This window comes from Sapajus apella, unplaced genomic scaffold (assembly GCF_009761245.1).
Source record: "Sapajus apella isolate SASKATOON/1434 unplaced genomic scaffold, GSC_monkey_1.0 scaffold51, whole genome shotgun sequence".
NCBI lineage: Eukaryota > Metazoa > Chordata > Mammalia > Primates > Cebidae > Sapajus > Sapajus apella.
This window is the reverse complement of record NW_022436991.1, coordinates 14658829-14677334: the sequence shown is the minus strand read 5'-3', so window position 1 is coordinate 14677334 and position 18506 is coordinate 14658829. Positions and strand designations below refer to the sequence as shown.

Genomic DNA, 18506 nt, shown 5'->3' with positions numbered 1-18506 from the left:
ATGCCTGTAATCCCAGCTACTCGGGAGGCTGAGGAGAATTGCTTGAATCCGGGAGACGGAGGTTGAAGTGAGCTGAGATCTTGCCATTGCTCTCCAGCCTGGGCCACAACAGTGAAACTCCGTCTCAAAAAAAAAAAAAAAAAAAAAAAAAAAAAAGAAAGAAAGAAAAGAAAAAATTGGGCCAGGCGCAGTGGCTCAATCCTGTAATCCCAGCACTTTGGGAGGGCGAGGCGGGTGGATACTTGAGGTCAGGGGTCTGAGACCAGCCTGACCAGCATGGTGAAACCCCGTCTCTACTAAAAATACGAAAATTCCCTGGGCGTGGTAGCACATACCTGTAATGTCAGCTACTCGGGAGGCTGAGGCAGGAGAATCGCTTGAACCGGGGAGGGGGAGGTTGCAGTGAGCCGAGATCGTGCCACGGCGCTCCAGCCTGGATGACAGAGCAAGACTCCGTCTCAAAAAAAAAAAAAAAAAAGTAAAAAAAAATTATTTCTTTTTTCTTTTTATTTTCGTTTTTGAGTCGGAGTCTCACTTTGTCGCCCAGGTTGGAGTGCAGTGGTGAGATCTCGGTTCACTGCAAGCTCTGACTCCCGGGTTCAAGCGATTCTCCTGCCTCGGCCTCCCGAGTAGCTAGGATTACAGGCATGCGCCACCACGCCTGGCTAATTTTGTATTTTTAGTAGAGACGGGGTTTCTCCATGCTGGTCAGGCTGTTCTTGAACTCCCGACCTCAGGTGATCCGCCTGCCTAGGAACCCAAAGTGCTGGGATGCTGGGATTACAGGCGTGAGCCACCGCGCCCAATTTTTGCCTTCTTAGTTGAGACGCGGTTTCGCCACATTGGCCAGACTGGACTCAAACTCCCGAGCTCAAGCGATCTGCCGCTTCAGCCTCTCAAAGTGCCGGGACTACAAGCGTAAGGCTCGGCTCCTGGTCATATCCGCAGTTTCTACAAGGAATTCTCACCTTAGAAGAGAATTCTCACCAGGCCCGCCTTCCGCCTTCCGGAAGCCTTAGCGCTTGAGGACTACATTTCCCAGGAAGCCCCGCTCCTAACCAGGCAAGAAGATTGGGGTCTTTGATGGGCGGGTCCGGGATAGGCTAGTGTGTGGAGGAGGCCCAGCCAATGGGTGAGGCTGACTGAATCGAAACCTACGCTGATTGCGCCGACGTGATTGGAATCTTTGGCGCCTTGTTTTCAGTGGTGGACGCATGATGAGCGGGTACAGAGACCAATGAAAAGGCGGAAAGGCGGATCCCGCGCCTGTGGGCGTGAAGAGGTGCTAAAGAGCAGGCTGTTTGTCCAATGAAAGGCGAAAGTCTCTGAAGTGGGCGGGGCGAGGCGTGAGGAGGCAGGCGTGTGTGGTGGCGGAGCGTGTACCATGGCGGAATCTGTGGGGAAGCGAGGCCGCTGGTCCGGAGGTAGCGGTGCCTGCCGAAGGGGTCGGGGCGGCCGGGGCGGCCGGGGCGGCCGGGGCCGGCGTCCTCGGGATCAGCGGTCTCCAGCCTGGGGCACTCTGGACGTGGTGTCTGTGGACTTGGTCAGCGACAGCGATGAGGAAATTCTGGAGGTCGCCACTGCTTGCGGTGCAGCTGACGCGGTTGAGGTTGCGCCCCCGGAGACCCCCGGGCCGGCCGCGTCCCGGGATGAGAGCGACAGTGACAGCGAAGGGGCGGACGCGCGGCCCGCAGGACCCCCGCGGGAGCCGGTCAGGCGGCGGCGCCGGCTGCTGCTGGATCCAGGGGAGGCGCCACTGGTTCCTGTGTACTCCGGGAAGGTGCGGCCGGTCCCGGGGAGGGGACGGGCGGAAGGGCTGGGGGCTTGGTCTCCGCGGAGGGGCCGGCGTTCGGAGCGGGTAGGGCTGTAGGAGTGTTGAGGCTGGGGTTCTGGGGCTGGCCCTGGGGTGCTAGGGTGTTGGAGGCAGAAAGAGACAGGGCTCCGGGACTTTTTGCAGACCGGGGTGGTGAAGGAGGTTGGGAGGCATTGGAAGTTTAGGATTCCTAGGAGCTAGTCTTGGGGGCACAGGGAGGCTGAAGAGCTGGGGTTCCTGTGGGTTTAGAGAGACTGGAGGGACCCGAAGCCGTTGGATTTTGAGGTTGGGACCCATGGCTAATGAAGCCAGGGAGCTGAGGTATTGGGGGTTGGGGTCCATGCAGATTCAGAGAGGACTAGGTGGCTCCAGGAGGCTGGGGTCCCCCGATGGTCGTGTGAGCTAGGGGGCTGGGAGTCCCTAAGAATCTGTGATAGAGGGGCGGCTAGTAACCTAGTTAAAAAGGACAACAAAACATACATCTTCAGAGTGCCTTAGGCAGACTGAGGAAAGGGCGAAGGGATTCCATTCTGAATCCTGGAGAATCTGGACTCCTAAGTCGCCAGGAGAGGGCCAAGGTGTCCGCGATCTTGGGAGGGATTTAGGAGCTGGATGTCAGGGAAGAATTACCCCCCGGTTTTTCTTTCCGTAGAGGGAAGGACTTGACTTGGGCCTGACCCCTCTCCCTTCTTGTCTTTGCAGGTTAAAAGGAGCCTTCACCTTATCCCAGATGACCTATCCCTCCTGAAACTCTACCCTCCAGGGGCTGAGGAAGGTAAGGGAGGGCCTCCAGGGAGAAGCACTAAGCGCTGGCTTCTCTTAGGAGTCTTCCTGGGGTTTGTACTCCTGCAGTCACTTGTCTCCTGAGGCTCAAGAAAAGGGCATGGGAGAGGGGACTCCAGCGTCCTAGCCACAGGAGCTGGATTAACAGGCATAGTATGTGTTAGTGTATACATTTCTGGTGCCACCCGCAGAGATGCTGATTCTGTAGTCCTTGGGGTCAGGAAAGGGGGAGGGGTTGAGTATCTGTGACTTCTCGTTACATCTGCAGCAAGTTTCTTGGGAACACTGGAGCCAGCAGGGTCTTCTCTGAATCTTATCAGGGCTGCCCTTCGTCCTCCCCAAGTGATACTTTTTTTTTTTTTGAGATGGAGTTTAGCTGTTGTTGCCCAGGCTAGAGTGCAATGGCATGATCTTGGCTCACTGCAACCTTCGCCTCCCAGGTTCAAGTGATTCTTCTGCCTCAGCCTCCCGAGTAGCCGGGATTACAGGCATGTACTGCCACGCCTGGCTAATTTTGTATTTTTAGTAGAGACAGGGTTTCTCCATGTTGGTCAGGCTGGCCTTGAACTCCTAACCTTAAGTGATCTGCCCACCTCGGCCTCCCAAAGTGCTGGGATTACAGGTGTGAGCCACTGCGCCCGGCCCAGTGATGCATTTTTTGCAAACAACTCAAAGGCAGAGAATAGGAATCAAGTCTAATAAGGAAATAGTTCACTGGGCTAATGGAGACCTTGGACCAAGACTCTTATACCATAAGGGAGTATGGTGGGATAATTAAGGGCAGACAGGCGTCATCTAGCTTGGGTTTGAATCCCAGTTCTATCTCTTAATAGCTATGTGACCTTGGGCAAGTTTCTTGTTTTTGTTTTTTGAGACAGAGTCGTGCTCTGTTGCCCAGGCTGGAGTGCAGTGGCACCATCTCAGCTTACTGCAACCTCCATATCCCAGTTTCAAGCGATTCTCCTGTCTCAGTCTCCCGAGTAGCAGGGATTACAGGTGTCTGCCCTCATGCCCGGCTAATTTTTGTATTTTTAGTAGAGATGGGGTTTCATCATGTTGGCCAGGCTGGTCTTGAACTCCTGACTTCAGCTGATCTGCCCGCCTCGGCCTCCCAAAGTGCTGGGATTATTGAGCCACCACGCCTGGCCTGGGCAAGTTTCTTAATTTCTCAATGCTTCAATTTCCTCTTTAGGAAAGTGGGGATAGTAGTAGAACCCCTTTTAGTGCAGATTTTGGTGAGAATTAACAAAAGGGAATGTAGAGAGAGTGGTCTCTTGGCTAGGTATGTGGTTTAGGACAGTACCTAGGACATAGAAGTGCTATGTAAAAGATACCTCTATTCCTGATACTCCAAATGTGGACCCAGCTGTATATGGCATTTCTTGGAAGCTTGCTAGAAATGCAGGATTGGCTGGGCACAGTGCCTCACAACTGTAATCCCAGCACTTTGGGAGGCTGAGGCGGGAGGATTGCTTGATCCCAGGAGTTTGAGACCAGCCTGTAAAATATGGTGAGACCCTGTTTCTACAAAAATTAAAAATTAACCAGGCATGGTGATGTGTACTTGTAGTCCTAGCTACTCAGGAGGATGAGATGGGAGAATCACCTGAGCCCAGGAAGTCGAGGCTGCAATGAGCCATGATCATGCCATTGCACTCCAACCTGGGTGACACAGTAAGACTCGGGTCTCAAAAAAAAAAAGGCTGAATCACAGGCCTCTGGCAGCTGTCATATTTAGTTACGAGAAGATTTCACGACTTCAGCATTACTGACATTTTTTGGACTGGAAAATTCTTTGGTGTTGGAAGCTGTCCTGTACATTGTAAAAGTTTAGTGGCATCCTGACTTCCATCCCTGGGAAATGTTACACCTCAGCCCCCTTGCCCTCCACATTTTGATAAGCAAAATTTTCTCTAGACATTGCTACATGTCCCCTCAGAGGCAAAATTGTGCCTGGTTGAAAGCCACTGATCTTGGGTTTCTTACCATTTTTAATTTTCTTTTTTTTTTTTTTTTGAGACAGAGTTTCGCTCTTGTTACCCAGGCTGGAGTGCAATGGCGCGATCTCGGCTCACCGCAACCTCCGCCTCCTGGGTTCAGGCAATTCTCCTGCCTCAGCCTCCTGAGTAGCTGGGATTACAGGCACACACCACCATGCCCAGCTAATTTTTTGTATTTTTAGTAGAGACGGGGTTTCACCATGCTGACCAGGATGGTCTCGATCTCTTGACCTCGTGATCCACCCGCCTCGGCCTCCCAAAGTGCTGGGATTACAGGCTTGAGCCACCGCGCCCGGCCCTTTAATTTTCATAGTATTTATTTTCGTGGTTCGTGATGATCCTTATTGATGGCAGGCAAATGGACAGAAATTTCTATATTATATAAAATAATACCTGGTTTCTTTTCATGAGTAATTTAAGTTGATATGAGCGATCTTTTTTTTTTTTTTGAGACGGAGTTTCACTCATGTTGCCCAGGCTAGAGTGCAATGGTGCGAACTTGGCTCACTGCAACCTCTGCCTCCTGGGTTCAAGCGATTCTCCTGCCTCAGCCTCCTGAGTAGCTGGGATTACAGGCATGCGCCACTATGCCTGGCTAATTTTGTATTTTTAGTAGCAACGAGGTTTCTCCATGTTGGTCAGACTGGTCTTGAACTCCCGACCTTAGGTGATCCTCCCGCCTTGACCTCCCAAAGTGCTGGGATTACAAGCGTGGACCACTGCGCCCAGCCAATATGAGCGATCTTTATACTAAATAGCAGTTGCATTGCCTGCTGCCTTTCCAGATATTATCATTTGGCTCTGTGTGTACCAGGGGCTCCATGGTCTCCTCCTTTCCAGGGACCTTCTTGAAGCCTCTGACTTGTTTCTCCTTGGCCTTTGCTGGCCTCCCTTAGCTAACAGCCTTCTACTTTCTCTTCCTCTGGCTTCAGAGGCGGAGCTGGCAGATTTGAGTGGTCTCTACCATGAGGAATCCCCATCACCAGGCTCTCCCTGGAAGACAAAGCTGAGGTCTAAGGATAAAGAAGAGAAGAAAAGGACAGAGTTTCTGTGAGTGAAGCCAGGGCCCTTGGGCCCTGGGAGCAGGAAGTGAGTTGGAGGGGTAAACTGAGTTAGGCAGGACCCTTGGGTGACTCCTGATAGGGTAAGAAGAAGGGATAGAAGGACTGTTGAGGTTCATGTGGGGATTGAAGTGCTTGGGAAAAGAGGTGGCTTACTCCAGAGGGTGACAGTGAACCCTTCAGGACCACCCTTGGGAGTGGATTCTCAGACTCTAGTAATGCCAGTTTAAGGCGTGGTTCCAATCCATCTTCCCTGTCTGCTCCATCCTTCTCTTTCTTCATCTATAAAACCCTGTTTTGGCTGGGCACGGTGGCTCACGCCTGTAATCCCAGCACTTTGGGAGGCCGAGGGGGGTGGATCATGAGGTCAAGAGATCAAGACCATCCTGGCCAATGTGGTAAAACCCCGTGTCTACTAAATATACAAAAAAAATTAGCTGGGCGTGGTAGCACATGCCTGTGGTCCTAGCTACTTGGGAGGCTGAGGCGGAAGAATCGCTTGAACCCAGGAGGCGGAGGTTGCAGTGAGCCGAGATTGCACCACTGCACTCCAGCCTGGTGACAGAGCAAGACTCTGTCTCAAAAAAAAAAAAAAAAAATTGAAAAAAACAAAAAAACCCCTTTTTTTTATTTTGGGCGAGATTTGGGGGCCCCGGTCCCTCCCCTGCCCCCCCCACACACAAATTAGCTTGGCATAGTGGTGCACACTTGTAGTCCTAGCTGCTCCGGAGGCAGAGGTGGGAGGATCGCTTGATCCCAGGAGTTGGAGGTTGCAGCAAGCAATGATCGTGCCACTGTACTCCGACCTGGGCGACAGAGTGAGACCTTGTCTCTAAAAAGCAAACAAACAACCCCCAAATCCAGGGATAATAGTGGCATTTGTGTCAGTGAATTGCTGAGTCAATCAAGAGTTAAAATTTGGCTGAGTACAGTGGCTCTTGCCTGTAATCCTAATACTTTGGGAGGCCGAGGTGGGTGGATCACCTGAGGCCAGGAGTTCAAGACCAGCCTGGCCGTCATGGTGAAACCCCGTCTTAAATAAATAAATAAATAAAAATACCTCAGGCTTTCCCGCTCCCCTACCCCTGCCTTCCAGTGAAATGGGGCTCCTTTTTATTTTTGAAATGTATTTTTACGTTTTTAGAGATAGAATTTCATTCCATTGCCCAGGCTGGAGTGCAGTGGCGTGATCGTAGCTCATTGCAGCCTCAAATTCCTGGGTTCAAGCAATCCTCTCACCTCAGCCTCCTGAGTAGCTGGGACTACAGCTGTGTGCCACCATGCCTGGCTAATTAAAGAAAATTTTTTTTGTAGAAGGAGGGTCTCCCCATCTTGCCCAGCCTGGTCTTGGACTCCTGGGCTTGAGCGATCCTCCTGGCTCAGCCTCCCAGAGTGCTGGGATTACAGGTGTGAGCCATTGCGTCCGACTATGCTCCTCTCGATTGTCCAGGAATCTGGTTTCTAGGGATTTGTGGGGCCAGCCTCTCTCTGCTGCCTCCATCCTGCCTTCTCTTGCTTCTGCAGGAATCAGGAGAGCTCTCCTCTGCCCCCGTCTTCACAAAGGACCAAAAGCAGAAAGCATACTCGGGCACTCAAGAAATTAAGGTGCCAAGCGCAGGGGCTCTGGCTGGGATGGAAAAGGGCAGTTTGGGAGGGTGGCCGACTCCAGCTGACCCAGAGTCCTGTCTGCACTGCAGGGAGGTGAACAAGCGCCTCCAGGATCTCCGTTCTTGCCTGAGCCCCAAGTCACCTCAGGGCCAAGACCAACAGGGCCAAGAGGATGAAGTGGTCTTGGTGGAAGGGCCCATCCTCCCAGAGACTCCCCGACTCTTCCCGCTCAAAATCCGGTGCCGGGCTGATGTGATCAGGTTTCCTGTCAGAATGGTGAGTGCCTGAGGCCTGTGGGAGAAGGACCCGGGAGATGCCTCTAGAGAGATGGTGGTGTCCAGCCGGGGTGTCCTGGCAGAAGGGACTGTGTCATCCTTTTCCCAGCCTGCTCTCTGGAGCTGCCTGTCATTCTTTTCAGTCCTTCATGCCTTCACACTTTTTGTTTCCTCTGTCTGCATTTTCCCAACACTCCCCTCTCTTTCTGGCAAGCTTTCTGCCCATTCTTCAAGGCTCCACATAGGCATGCTGTGTCTTTTTTTTTTCTTTTTCTTCAAAAAGTGGTTTCACTATGTCCAGGTTGGTTCTGAACTCCTGGGCTCAAGCGATTGTCCCTCAATGGCCTCCCAAAGTGCTGGGATTTCAGGTATGAAGCATCTTATTTATTTATTTATTTATTTGCAATGGAGTCTTGCTCTGTCACCAGGTTGGAGTGCAGTGGCTGGTGCAATCTTGGCTCAGTGCAACCTCCACCTCCCGGGTTCAAGAGATTCTCCTGCCTCAGCCTCCCGAGTAGCTGGGACTACAGGCGAGCGCCACCCTGCCCAGCTAATTTTTGCATTTTTAGTAGAGATGGGGTTTCACCATGTTGGCCAGGATGGTCTCGATCTCTTGATCCCATGATCCAGCCGCCTTGGCCTCCCAAAGTGCTGGGATTACAGGCATGAGCCACTGCACCCGGCCACATCTTGTCTTCTAAGAAGCTTTTTTTTTGGGAGTCCTTGCTACTTTCCCTCCTAGGACCCTGGACTTCCCTCTTAGGCTTGCCCTCACTGCCCTGGACAGAGCAGATGCCACTCAGTCACCCTGAGCTTCGCCAGCTTCCTGGTTAAGCCTGATAGTTTTGTAGGGATGACCCTGTTTCAACACGAAGAATGATAACAGACGTTTACCATTACTGATGCATCGTGTATCATTCAAGCAACTAAGCCAGAGGTTGCTAACTGGCAGCCCGTGGCTTTTTCAACAGTGTGTCTGCTTTCTGTGCCCTGTAGACTTTTATTTTATTTTATTTTATTTTTATTTTTTGAGACGGAGTCTCGCTCTGTCACCCAAGCTGAAGTGCACTGGCATGATCTTGGCTTACTGAAACCTTTGCCCCCCAGGTTCAGGCGATTCTTTTGCCTCAGCTTCCTCAGTAGCTGAGACTACAGGTGCCCCCCACCATGCCCCGCTAATTTTTGTGTTTTTAGTAGAGATGTAGTTTCACCATGTTGGTCAGACTGGTCTTGAACTCCTGATCTCAAGTGATCCACCTATCTCAGCCTCGCAAAGTGCTAGGATTAGAGATGTGAGCCACCATGCCTAGCCTATTTTATTTTTGAAACATAGAGATCGGGGCCAGGCATGGTGGCTCATGCCTGTAATCCCAGCACTTTGGGAGGTCAAGGTGAGAGGATCACTTGAGGCCAGGAGTTTAAGACCAGCCTGGACAAAATAGTGAGACCTTGTCTCTACTAAAAATAAAAAAATTAGCCAGGCATGGTAGCGCACACCTGTAGTCCCAGTGATTTGGGAGGCTGAGGCAGGAGGATCTTCTGAGTCCAGGAGTTGGAGGCTGCAGTGAGCTGTGCTTGTGCCGCTGCACTGTAGCCTGGGTGACAGAGCAAGACCCTATCTCCAAAAGAAAAAAAAAAAAAAAAAAAATAGAGATGGGATCTTGCTTTGTTGCTCAGGCTGATCTTGAATTCCTGAACTCAAGCAAGCCTCCAACCTCTGTCTCCTAAAATGCTGAGGTTATAGGTGTGAGCCATCATGCCTGGCCAAGTGCTTTAAAATTATACAAGTTTGTTGTCACCTTTGTGATGGGTGATTTCATACAAAGGTCCAGATTTCTGGCTGGGTACTATGGCTCATGCCTGTAATCCCAGCACTTCGGGAGGCTGAGGTGGGTGGATCACCTGAGGTCAGGATTTTGAGACCGGCCTGGCCAACATCTTAAAAACCCTGTCTCTACTAAAAATACAAAAATTAGCCAGTTGTGGTGGTGGGTGCCTGTAATTCCAGCTGCTTGGGAAGCTGAAGCAGGAGAATAGCTTGAACCTACAGGGCAGAGGTTGCAGTGAGCCAAAATTGTGCCTCTTCACTCCAGTCTGGGTGGAAGAGCAAGACTGTGCCTCAAAAAAAAAAAAAAAGTTCTGGATTTCTGGCTTCTCTTAAAAAATAGGAAGATTCAGCCAGGCATAGTGGCTCACGCCTGTAATACCTATATTTGGGAGGCTGAGGCGGGTGGATCACCTGAGATCAGGAGTTCAAGACCAGCCTGGCCAACATGATAAAACCCTGTCTCTACTAAAAATATAAAAAATTAGGCGGGTGTAGTGGTGAGCACCTGTAATCCCAGCTACTCAGGAGGCTGAGGCAGGAGAATTGCTTGAACCCAGGAGGCAGAAATTACATTGAGCCAAGATCATGCCACTGCACTCCAGCCTGGGCAACAAGAGTGAAACTCGGTCTCAAAAAACATAAAAGAGAAAAATAGGAAGATGTAGTCACACTGGCCCACGTTCCCACACAGTGCCAATCAACTGGAGCTGCATAATAGCTAGCCTGTCTGGGTGGCGTGTGAGTTCCAGTTTGCTGCAATCCCCACCACCCCTTTCTTTGTCCTAACCTATGGCTGCTGTATTTCTTTGTGTTATTTGCCAGTATCCCTTGCTAACACGATTTTATTCTATACCTTACCAGGTAAATACGATGAAACTTGCAGCTGAGGAGCTTAGCAAGTAGCTAAGGCCAGAGCTTGTGTTTGGTGGTGGTGTTGTGGGGGTGGATTTCGATGCAAGAAGACCTCTTTTGCTTTTTGTCCCATCCGTAGTCGGAGCCCCTGCAGAGTGTGGTGGACCACATGGCCGCCCACCTTGGGGTGTCCCCAAGCAGGATCCTTTTGCTCTTTGGAGAGACAGAGCTATCCCCTACCGCCACTCCGAGGACCCTAAAGCTCGGAGTGGCTGACATCATTGGTGAGAGGAAGGCAGGGAGGTGGGGCCTTGAGACATTTGCCAGGGGAAGGGGATATGGAGAGAGGTTCAGCACAGGCCCTGCTTCCAAGCCCTGACTTAGCCTGGCTTCCTGATTCTGCCTCCCACAGACTGTGTGGTACTAGCAAGTTCTCCAGAGGCCACAGAGACATCCCAACAGCTCCAGCTCCGGGTGCAGGGGAAGGAGAAACACCAGACGCTGGAAGTCTCACTGTCTCGAGTGAGTGGGAGAGATGGCTCTCCACACCCCTCACCCTGTCCTCTGCCGCCTCTCGTCTCTCTTGTCAGTTAATGGAGAATGAAGTCCCCTAATCTTGACTTGCAGGAGACATTGCCCTCCATGTTCTTGGGTTCCCAGCCATCCTAGGTAGTGGGAAAACTCATTGTTCACTTCCCTCCCTGCTTCTGCTGGCATTCTGTGCCCTAGTCTGGGTGCCCCCTCAGTCTCCTGACTCCTTCTGATTAAAACAGAAAGGACCCTTGGACAGTAATCAATAAAACCCATCAAAATAGCAACAAAGGCCACGTGCCTAAGTGCCAGATCCCGTGCTGAGGATTTCCTCACTTTCAGGATCTTACTTAATTTCACAACAATCTGACGTGAGAAACCACTGTTGTAATCCTCATTTGGAAATAAGAAGACTGAATTGTGGAGAGGTGGAATAAGCAACTTGCTGAAGTCTTTTTTTTTTTTTTTTTTTGACACGGAGTCTTGCTCTGTCACCCAGGCTGGAATGCAATGGCATGATATTGGCTCACTGCAACCTCCGCCTTCTGGATTCAAGTGATTCTCCTGCCTCAGCCTCCCAAGTAGCTGGGATTACAGGTGCTCGTGGCCAGCTAATTTTTGTATTTTCAGTAGAGCTGGGGTTTCTCCATGTTGGTTAGACTGGTCTCAAACTCCCGACCTCAAGTGATCCACCCGCCTCGGCCTCCCAAAGTGTTGGGATTACAGGCGTGAGCCACCGTGCGCAGCCTGTATTCACTTCTTAAGGCCACTGCAACAAAATACGTAAACTGGGTGGCTTAAAACTATAGAAACTTCTTCCATTACACTTTGGAGGTGAGAGGTCTGAAATCAAGGTGTTGGCAGGGCCTCGTTCCCTCTGAGACTCTGGGTGGAAACCTTCCTTACCTCTTTGTAGCTTCTGCTAGTGGCCAGAGTTCCTTGGTTTGAAGCTGTGTCACTCCAGTCTCTGCCTCTGTGATCACGTGGTGTTCTCCGTGTGTCTCTGTCTGTGTTTGTTCTCTCTTCTTGGAGGGACATAGGTCATGTTGGGCTACTCCACCCTAACCAAGCATGACCTCATCTTAACTTGATTATATCCAAAAAGTTCCTACTTCCAAATAAGGTCACATTCACATTTACCAGGGATTAGGACCACAAAATACCTTTTCAGGTGATACAGTTCTCATGGCCTTCCCATTTCCGAAATATATTCATCCCATTCCAACATCCCAGCATCAACTCTTTTTTTTTTTTTTTTTTTTAGAGAGAGGGAGTTTCGCTCTTGTTACCCAGGCTGGAGTGCAATGGCGCGACCTCGGCTCACCGCAGCCTCCGCCTCCTGGGTTCAGGCAATTCTCCTGCCTCAGCCTCCTGAGTAGCTGGGATTACAGGCACGTGCCACCATGCCCAGCTAATTTTTTGTATTTATAGTAGAGACGGGGTTTCACCATGTTGACCAGGATGGTCTCGATCTCTTGACCTCGTGATCCACCCGCCTCGGCCTCCCAAAGTGCTGGGATTACAGGCTTGAGCCACCGTGCCCGGCCTATCAACTCTTAAGTCCAAAATCTCATCTAAATAGAATCAACTCAAGAAGTCCCAATCTTATTTTCTAAATCATTAAATCAGTTTGGGATGAGACTTTGTATGGTTCATTCTGGGACAAAATTCCTCTTTCTCTGTGGACCCGTAAAATCTAGAAAATATGTATTGGCTTCCAAAATACAGTGATGGGACAGACATAGGATAGACATTCCCATTTCAAAAGGGAGAAATTGGGCCAGGTGCAGTAGCTCACACTTGTAATCCCAGCATCTGTAGTCCCAGCTCCCCAGAAGGCTAAGGCAGGAGGATTGCTTGAGCCTGGGTGATTGAGGCTATAGTGAACCATGATTTTGCCACCTTTATTGGAAGCTTTTATTCCAGTTACCAGTAACACATTCCTCATTTCCTACAGAGACCTCACCAGAAACACCTTTAATATTCATATTTCTAGCAACCTTCTGTTCATAACAATATATGTATCTTCTTAAGATGGTAGCAGCTTTCTCTGCACCTGTCCTCTTCCTGAGCCCGCAGGGACATTCCCTTTAAAGTCCATGTTTCCACCAGGAGTCTCTTCAAGGCAGTCTAGGTTTTTTTTCTAACATGTACCTCAAAATTCTTCTAGCTTTGGCCAGACGTGGTGACTCACACCTGTAATCCTAACACTTTGGGAGGCCAAGGTGGACAGATTGCTTGAACTCAGAAGTTCAAGACCAGCCTGGGTAACATAGTGAAACCCTGCGTCTACAAAAAAATACAAAAATAAGCCCAGCATGCTGGCGCATGCTTATAGTTCCGGTTACTGAGGAGGCTGAGGTGTGAGGATTGTTTGTGCCTGGGAGACTGAGGCTGCAGTGAGCCGAGATTGTGCCACTGCACTTCAGCCTGGGGGACAAAGAAAGACCTTATCTCAAAAAAAAAAAAAAAAAAAAAAAATTCTTCCAGCCTTGATCCAATTCCAAAACCACTGTTACATTTAACCATTTATTCCAGCAGCACCCCACTTTTTTGTATTTTGGCTTTTGTAACAAAGTACTACAAATTGGGTGGCTTAAAACAAATCGGGTGGCTCCCCTCTCATTGTTCTGGAGGGAAGAAGTCTGAAATCAAGATGTTAGCAGAGCCAGGGTCTCTGAAGATATGGGGGAAAAATACAAATAAGGTTTTTTTTTCTTTCTTTTTTTGTTTTTTAGAAGAGACAAGGTCTCTCTGTGTTGCCCAGGCTAGAGCACAGTGGTGCGATCATGGCTTACTATAGCCTCAAACTCCTGGGCTTAAGTGATCCTTCCACCTCAGCCTCTTGAGTAGCTGGGACTATGGATGTGTGCCGCTACCCTTGGTCAATTTTTTAAATTATTTTGTGTAGATGGGGGTCTCACTATGTTGCCCAGGCTGGACTCAAACTCCTGGGCTCAACTGATCCTCCCACCTCGGCCTCCCAAAGTGCTGGGATTACAGGCGTGAGCCACTGTGCCTGGCCCCCTCCTTGGGTTTCATTCACTAGAGCAGCTCACAGAACTCACGGAGACCCTTACTTATGTTTACTGGTTTATTATTAAAGGATGTTACAAGGAATACAAATGAAGAGATGCGTAGGGCACAGCATGGGAAAAGGGCGCAGAGCTTCCATACCTTGCCTGAGCACCACTCTCGAGGAACCACCACATGATCAATAGCTGGGAAGCTCTCCAAACCCTGTCCTCTGGATTTTTATGGAAGCTTTGTTATATAGGCATGACTGATTAAACCACTGGCTGTTGGGGGTAACTCAACCTTCACTCTCTCTCTCCTTAGAGGTTGGGGGTGAGGGCGGAAAAAAGTCCCAACTCTCTTATCCTGCCTTGGTCTTTCTAGTGACTGTCACCATTCCTGAAGCTCTCTGGGGACTGCCAGCCACCAGTCAACTCATTAGCATGCAAAAAGATACTTAACTCTTTGAAGAGCCCAAGGATTTTGGGAATTTTATACCAGGAAACATACAAAGACCAAATAATATATTTGACAACATCATGCAGTCCCTTAGGGATTCTTCGTGGAACCTGCTTTGTCTCTTCTTGGCTCCTGCCGGCAGCCCGCAGTCCTTGGTGTTCTTGGCTTATAGGTGTACTCCATTCTGCCCCTGTCATCACGTGTGCTCTCCTCTCATGTCTGTGTTTCTGTGTCTGTTTCATGAGTATACCAGTCCCAGGCCAGTGCAGGGGCTCAAGCCTGTCATCCCAGCACTTTGGGAGGCCAAAGCAGGTTGATCACCTGAGCTCAGGAAGTTTGAGACCAGCCTGGTAACATAGAGAAATTCTGTCTCTACCAAAAATACAAAAACTTAGCTGGGTGTGGTGACCTGTGCCTGTAGTCACAGCTACTCAGGAGGCTGAGGCAGGAGAATCGCTTGAACCCAGGAGGCGGAGGTTGCATTGAGCGGTCTACCAGTCCCCCAGCATTAGCACTCATCCTAATCCAGCATAACCTCAACTTGATTCCATCTGCAAAGGCCCCATGTCCAAATCACATCACATTTACACTTACCAGGGGTTAAGACCTGAAGGTGTCTTCTCTGGGGGACATAACATAACAGTTTTTTAAGGTTACATGTCTAGTAGGTGGGAGAGCCTGCCCTCCAGCTTGGCTCAGCCTCACTCTGGAATCTGGGCTCTTTTATTGGTACACACTTCCATTTCATAGGGGAGGAGGCCGAGCCTAGGAGGACTTGCCTAGCTTGAAGCCTACACTCCTAAGCCTTGGGCTCGTGGCCCCCACCCTCTACCTGAGCAACTTAGAGCCCAGAGGGATGAGGGGATTTGTCCCAGCTCCCAGAGAGGAGCCAGGTAGGCTAGCTTTTTTGTCCTCTCATGTTTCCCCCTATGGGGCCCTGACTTTATTGTCCCCACACACCTCCCCCCCCGACTTCCTTACCTCAAGTTCCCTGTTTGTCCCTACAGGACAAACCCGTGTGTCCCTACAGGACACACCTCCCCAACCCCGTTTTCATGCTCTGACGTCCATTTTCATTTCTCTCCATCCAGGATTCCCCTCTCAAGACCCTTATGTCCCGCTATGAAGAGGCCATGGGGCTCTCAGGACAGAAGCTCTCCTTCTTCTTTGATGGGACAAAGCTTTCAGGCAGGGAGCTGCCAGCTGACCTGGGCATGGAATCTGGGGACCTCATTGAGGTCTGGGGCTGACACCTCCATCCCTGTTTGAAGGCCCAGCCTGGACTTGGGGAAAATGATTCCCCCTTTTTACCCCATAAAGGCTTGCAGAAGCTGAGGTAGAACTTATCTTTAAGCTGCAGCAAAATCAAGGAGTGACCTTTGTCCCCTCTCCTGTTGACCCCCGTTTAGAGCCGTTAACCACTTGGTGAGTCCTGTGGGTGTTGTTGCTCTGGGTGGCCTGTGGCTCCGTCTACAAGTCATACCGGGTTTTGCAGCCCTGTGACATGGAGATGTCCCCTCACCCTTCCCCTTTCACTATCATCCCCTTTCCCTCATGGAAGTGTCTGCTGCATGAAACTATGCACATACTGAAAGTAAGTTGAAATAAATGAGGTTGGGTACGAGCTTCCAGGCCTGGGATTTACACCATGCCTAGCCCAGCAGAGGCCTTAGTCACATCTGAGGCTTGGGACTGACATTTGCTTGAGTCTCATACACTGGTGTGATTGCCTGGCTTGCAGGAAATGACCAAGCTCACACATGTTGGCTGAAGCGTAAGCAGACAACTGGGGGACTCTTTTGAAGGGTAAAGGTGGTGGATTCTCAGCCCAGGGTGTCTTCCTCACCCCAGGACCCTTCAGAGCCACCCTTTCTAGTTTACACTTCCTGGTGCACACATTTAAGGCATAACAGCACATTCAGCCCTTTGGTTTTGGATCTCAGGAATACAGTCCCATGTGAGGATTCTGTGGTTTTATGGCTTTTTTCCATTTCTTTATACCATCCTCTCCCATAAGCGCCCATGTCTTTAAATATGAATGTATTGTAAAATACCAAATTTCATGTGTGAATATGTGCTCTTACTGCACATAGTGCTATTGTTCAATAGGTCTTATGCCATTTTCACCCAATGTGTGTTAAGATATAGCCCTATTGCCTCTTCTAGAAATGTGCCATTGCTTTGACCTGCCATGTGGCACTCCACAGTGTCAATTGCAATTTACACACATTGCCTAAAGTGGGGGAAACCTGGGTGCTTCTGACCCGTCAGCACCGGATACAAGACCACGATAAACATCCTTTCGTGTGTCCCCTTCTGTGCTTGTGTGAAATGTTCACTGGAATATGTAACCAGGATGGGCTTACAGGTCATAGAGATCAGTTTCTTTATGGTTTTCCAGATTTTTCTTTAGAATGGTGACTGACCCTCCTACTTGAGGCTGCCCGTTTCTTCTCATCCTCACTAGCACTTGTGTTGCTGGACTTCCTAATTTTTGTCAGTCTGACGGGTAGATAGTGGTGCTGTGCTTTAATGTAGATTCATCTGATCAGCATTCATTTGGGGAATTTTTTCACCTATCAGCATTTTTTCACCTATCAGCCTTTCTGGTTTCCCTTTCTGTGCTTTGCCCATTTTTTCTTGGGGTTTCTTATCTTTTTTTGGTTTATTTTCAGGAGTGGCTTGTACATTCCTGGGCAACTGCAAATAACTCCAAGAATGCATATTTGGGATGGGCATGGAGGCTCACACCTATAATTCCAGCACTTTGGGAGGCCGAGGTGGGAGGATCGCTTGAGCCCAGGAGTTCAAGACCAGCCTGGGCAACATAGTGAGACCTCGTCTCTACAAAAAAAAAAAAAATAAAATTTAAAGGGGGGAAAAAATGGAAAATTTCTGTGTATCTAAGGGTATCCTTCACTGATAAGAAATTCTTAATTTTGACTGGGTGTGGTGGCTCACGCCTGTAATCCCAGCACTTTAGGAGGCCAAGTTGGATGGATCACTTGAGGTCAAGAGCTCAAGACCACCCTGACCAACTTGGTGAAATCCTGTCTCTACTAAAAATACGAAAATTAGCTGGGGGTGATGGCGCATGCCTGTAATCCCAGCTACTGGGGAGGCTGAGGAAGGAGGATCACTTGAACCTGGGAGGTGGAGGTTGCAGTGAGTTGAGATCGCATTAGTGCACTTCAGCCTGAGTGATAGGGCGAGACTGTCTCAAAAAAAAAAAAAAAAAGAAAGAAATTCTTAATGTAGACAGTATGAACTGTCATCCTGCAGCTGGTTGCTTTTTGATTGTTTATTTAATAGCGTTAAGATATTTTACATTTTCTCCTGTTAGCTGTTCAGCTTTTCCTTTCATGCTGAGAATACTCCACAGGACTGAAAACTAACTGGTACACACAGGGCTGGCAGCTTGGCTGCATCTGTTCTCAACAGTCAGGCACTTCTGATAGGTTAATGCTGGGCTATACTGGTTGCTAAATATTAAACATCACTTTAAAACTATTTGAGATGCACTTTTGTACTCAGGAGGTTGAGGCAGGAGGATCGCTTGAGCCCGGGAATTTGAGACCAGTTTGGGCAACACAGCGAGACCTTGTCTCTTAAAAAAAAAAAAAATCCAGTGAAATGCGCCTTTGCAAATGAGATCCAAGTTTCATTTTTTTGTGATATAATAAGCCAGTTTTCTCGGTAATGTCTACTAAAAAAATAAAAGCCATCAATCTTTCTCTGATACTTGCATGATTGTAACAAAAGTATGTCAACTTCTTAAAATGTTTTGTTGGAATGTCGTATTCCTTTGACTTTGATGACATTAAAATCGTCCATAACATGGTACAGCTCTCCACTTTTTCAGCTTTTTAAATGTTTGTTAATAAGTTTGAATATGTTAAAATTATATATTTAACCTCAACCGAATAAATGGCAATATGTTCAACTTGTGTATACTGCAGGATTTTTGTCCTTGTGGCCCTCATGTGACCCCCCACTAAAATCCTTGTGACAAAAATTATTAGTTATTCCTTTATATCCGTTCTTCCTCCTTCTGGGGTACTAGAACCCATGAGATACTCAGAATAAACAGTGGCTGGGTAGGGGGGCACACACCTGAAATCCTATCTAGTACCCTGGGAGGCTGAGGTGGGAGGATCCCTTGAAGCCAGGAGGTTGAGGTTGCAATGAGCTATGGTTGTGCCAACCCCTTTCAGCCTGGGCAACAGATCAAGACCCTGTCTCAAAATAATAATAATAATAATAATAATTTAGAGTACATCT

The 18506-nt window shown here is 49.2% G+C and overlaps 1 protein-coding gene across 1 annotated transcript; it reads left to right on the top strand.

Annotated features, from left to right (window-relative positions):
* The first annotated feature begins 1314 nt into the window (after positions 1 to 1314).
* On the top strand, positions 1315 to 18168 carry NFATC2IP (nuclear factor of activated T cells 2 interacting protein). The gene is made up of 8 exons (XM_032243051.1): positions 1315 to 1780; positions 2516 to 2588; positions 5529 to 5646; positions 7182 to 7262; positions 7355 to 7541; positions 10360 to 10504; positions 10633 to 10742; positions 15317 to 18168. Exons 1-8 carry the CDS (start codon positions 1385 to 1387, stop codon positions 15473 to 15475), a joined length of 1269 nt encoding a protein of 422 aa, XP_032098942.1. The 5' UTR covers positions 1315 to 1384; the 3' UTR covers positions 15476 to 18168.
* Positions 18169 to 18506: the final 338 nt, after the last annotated feature.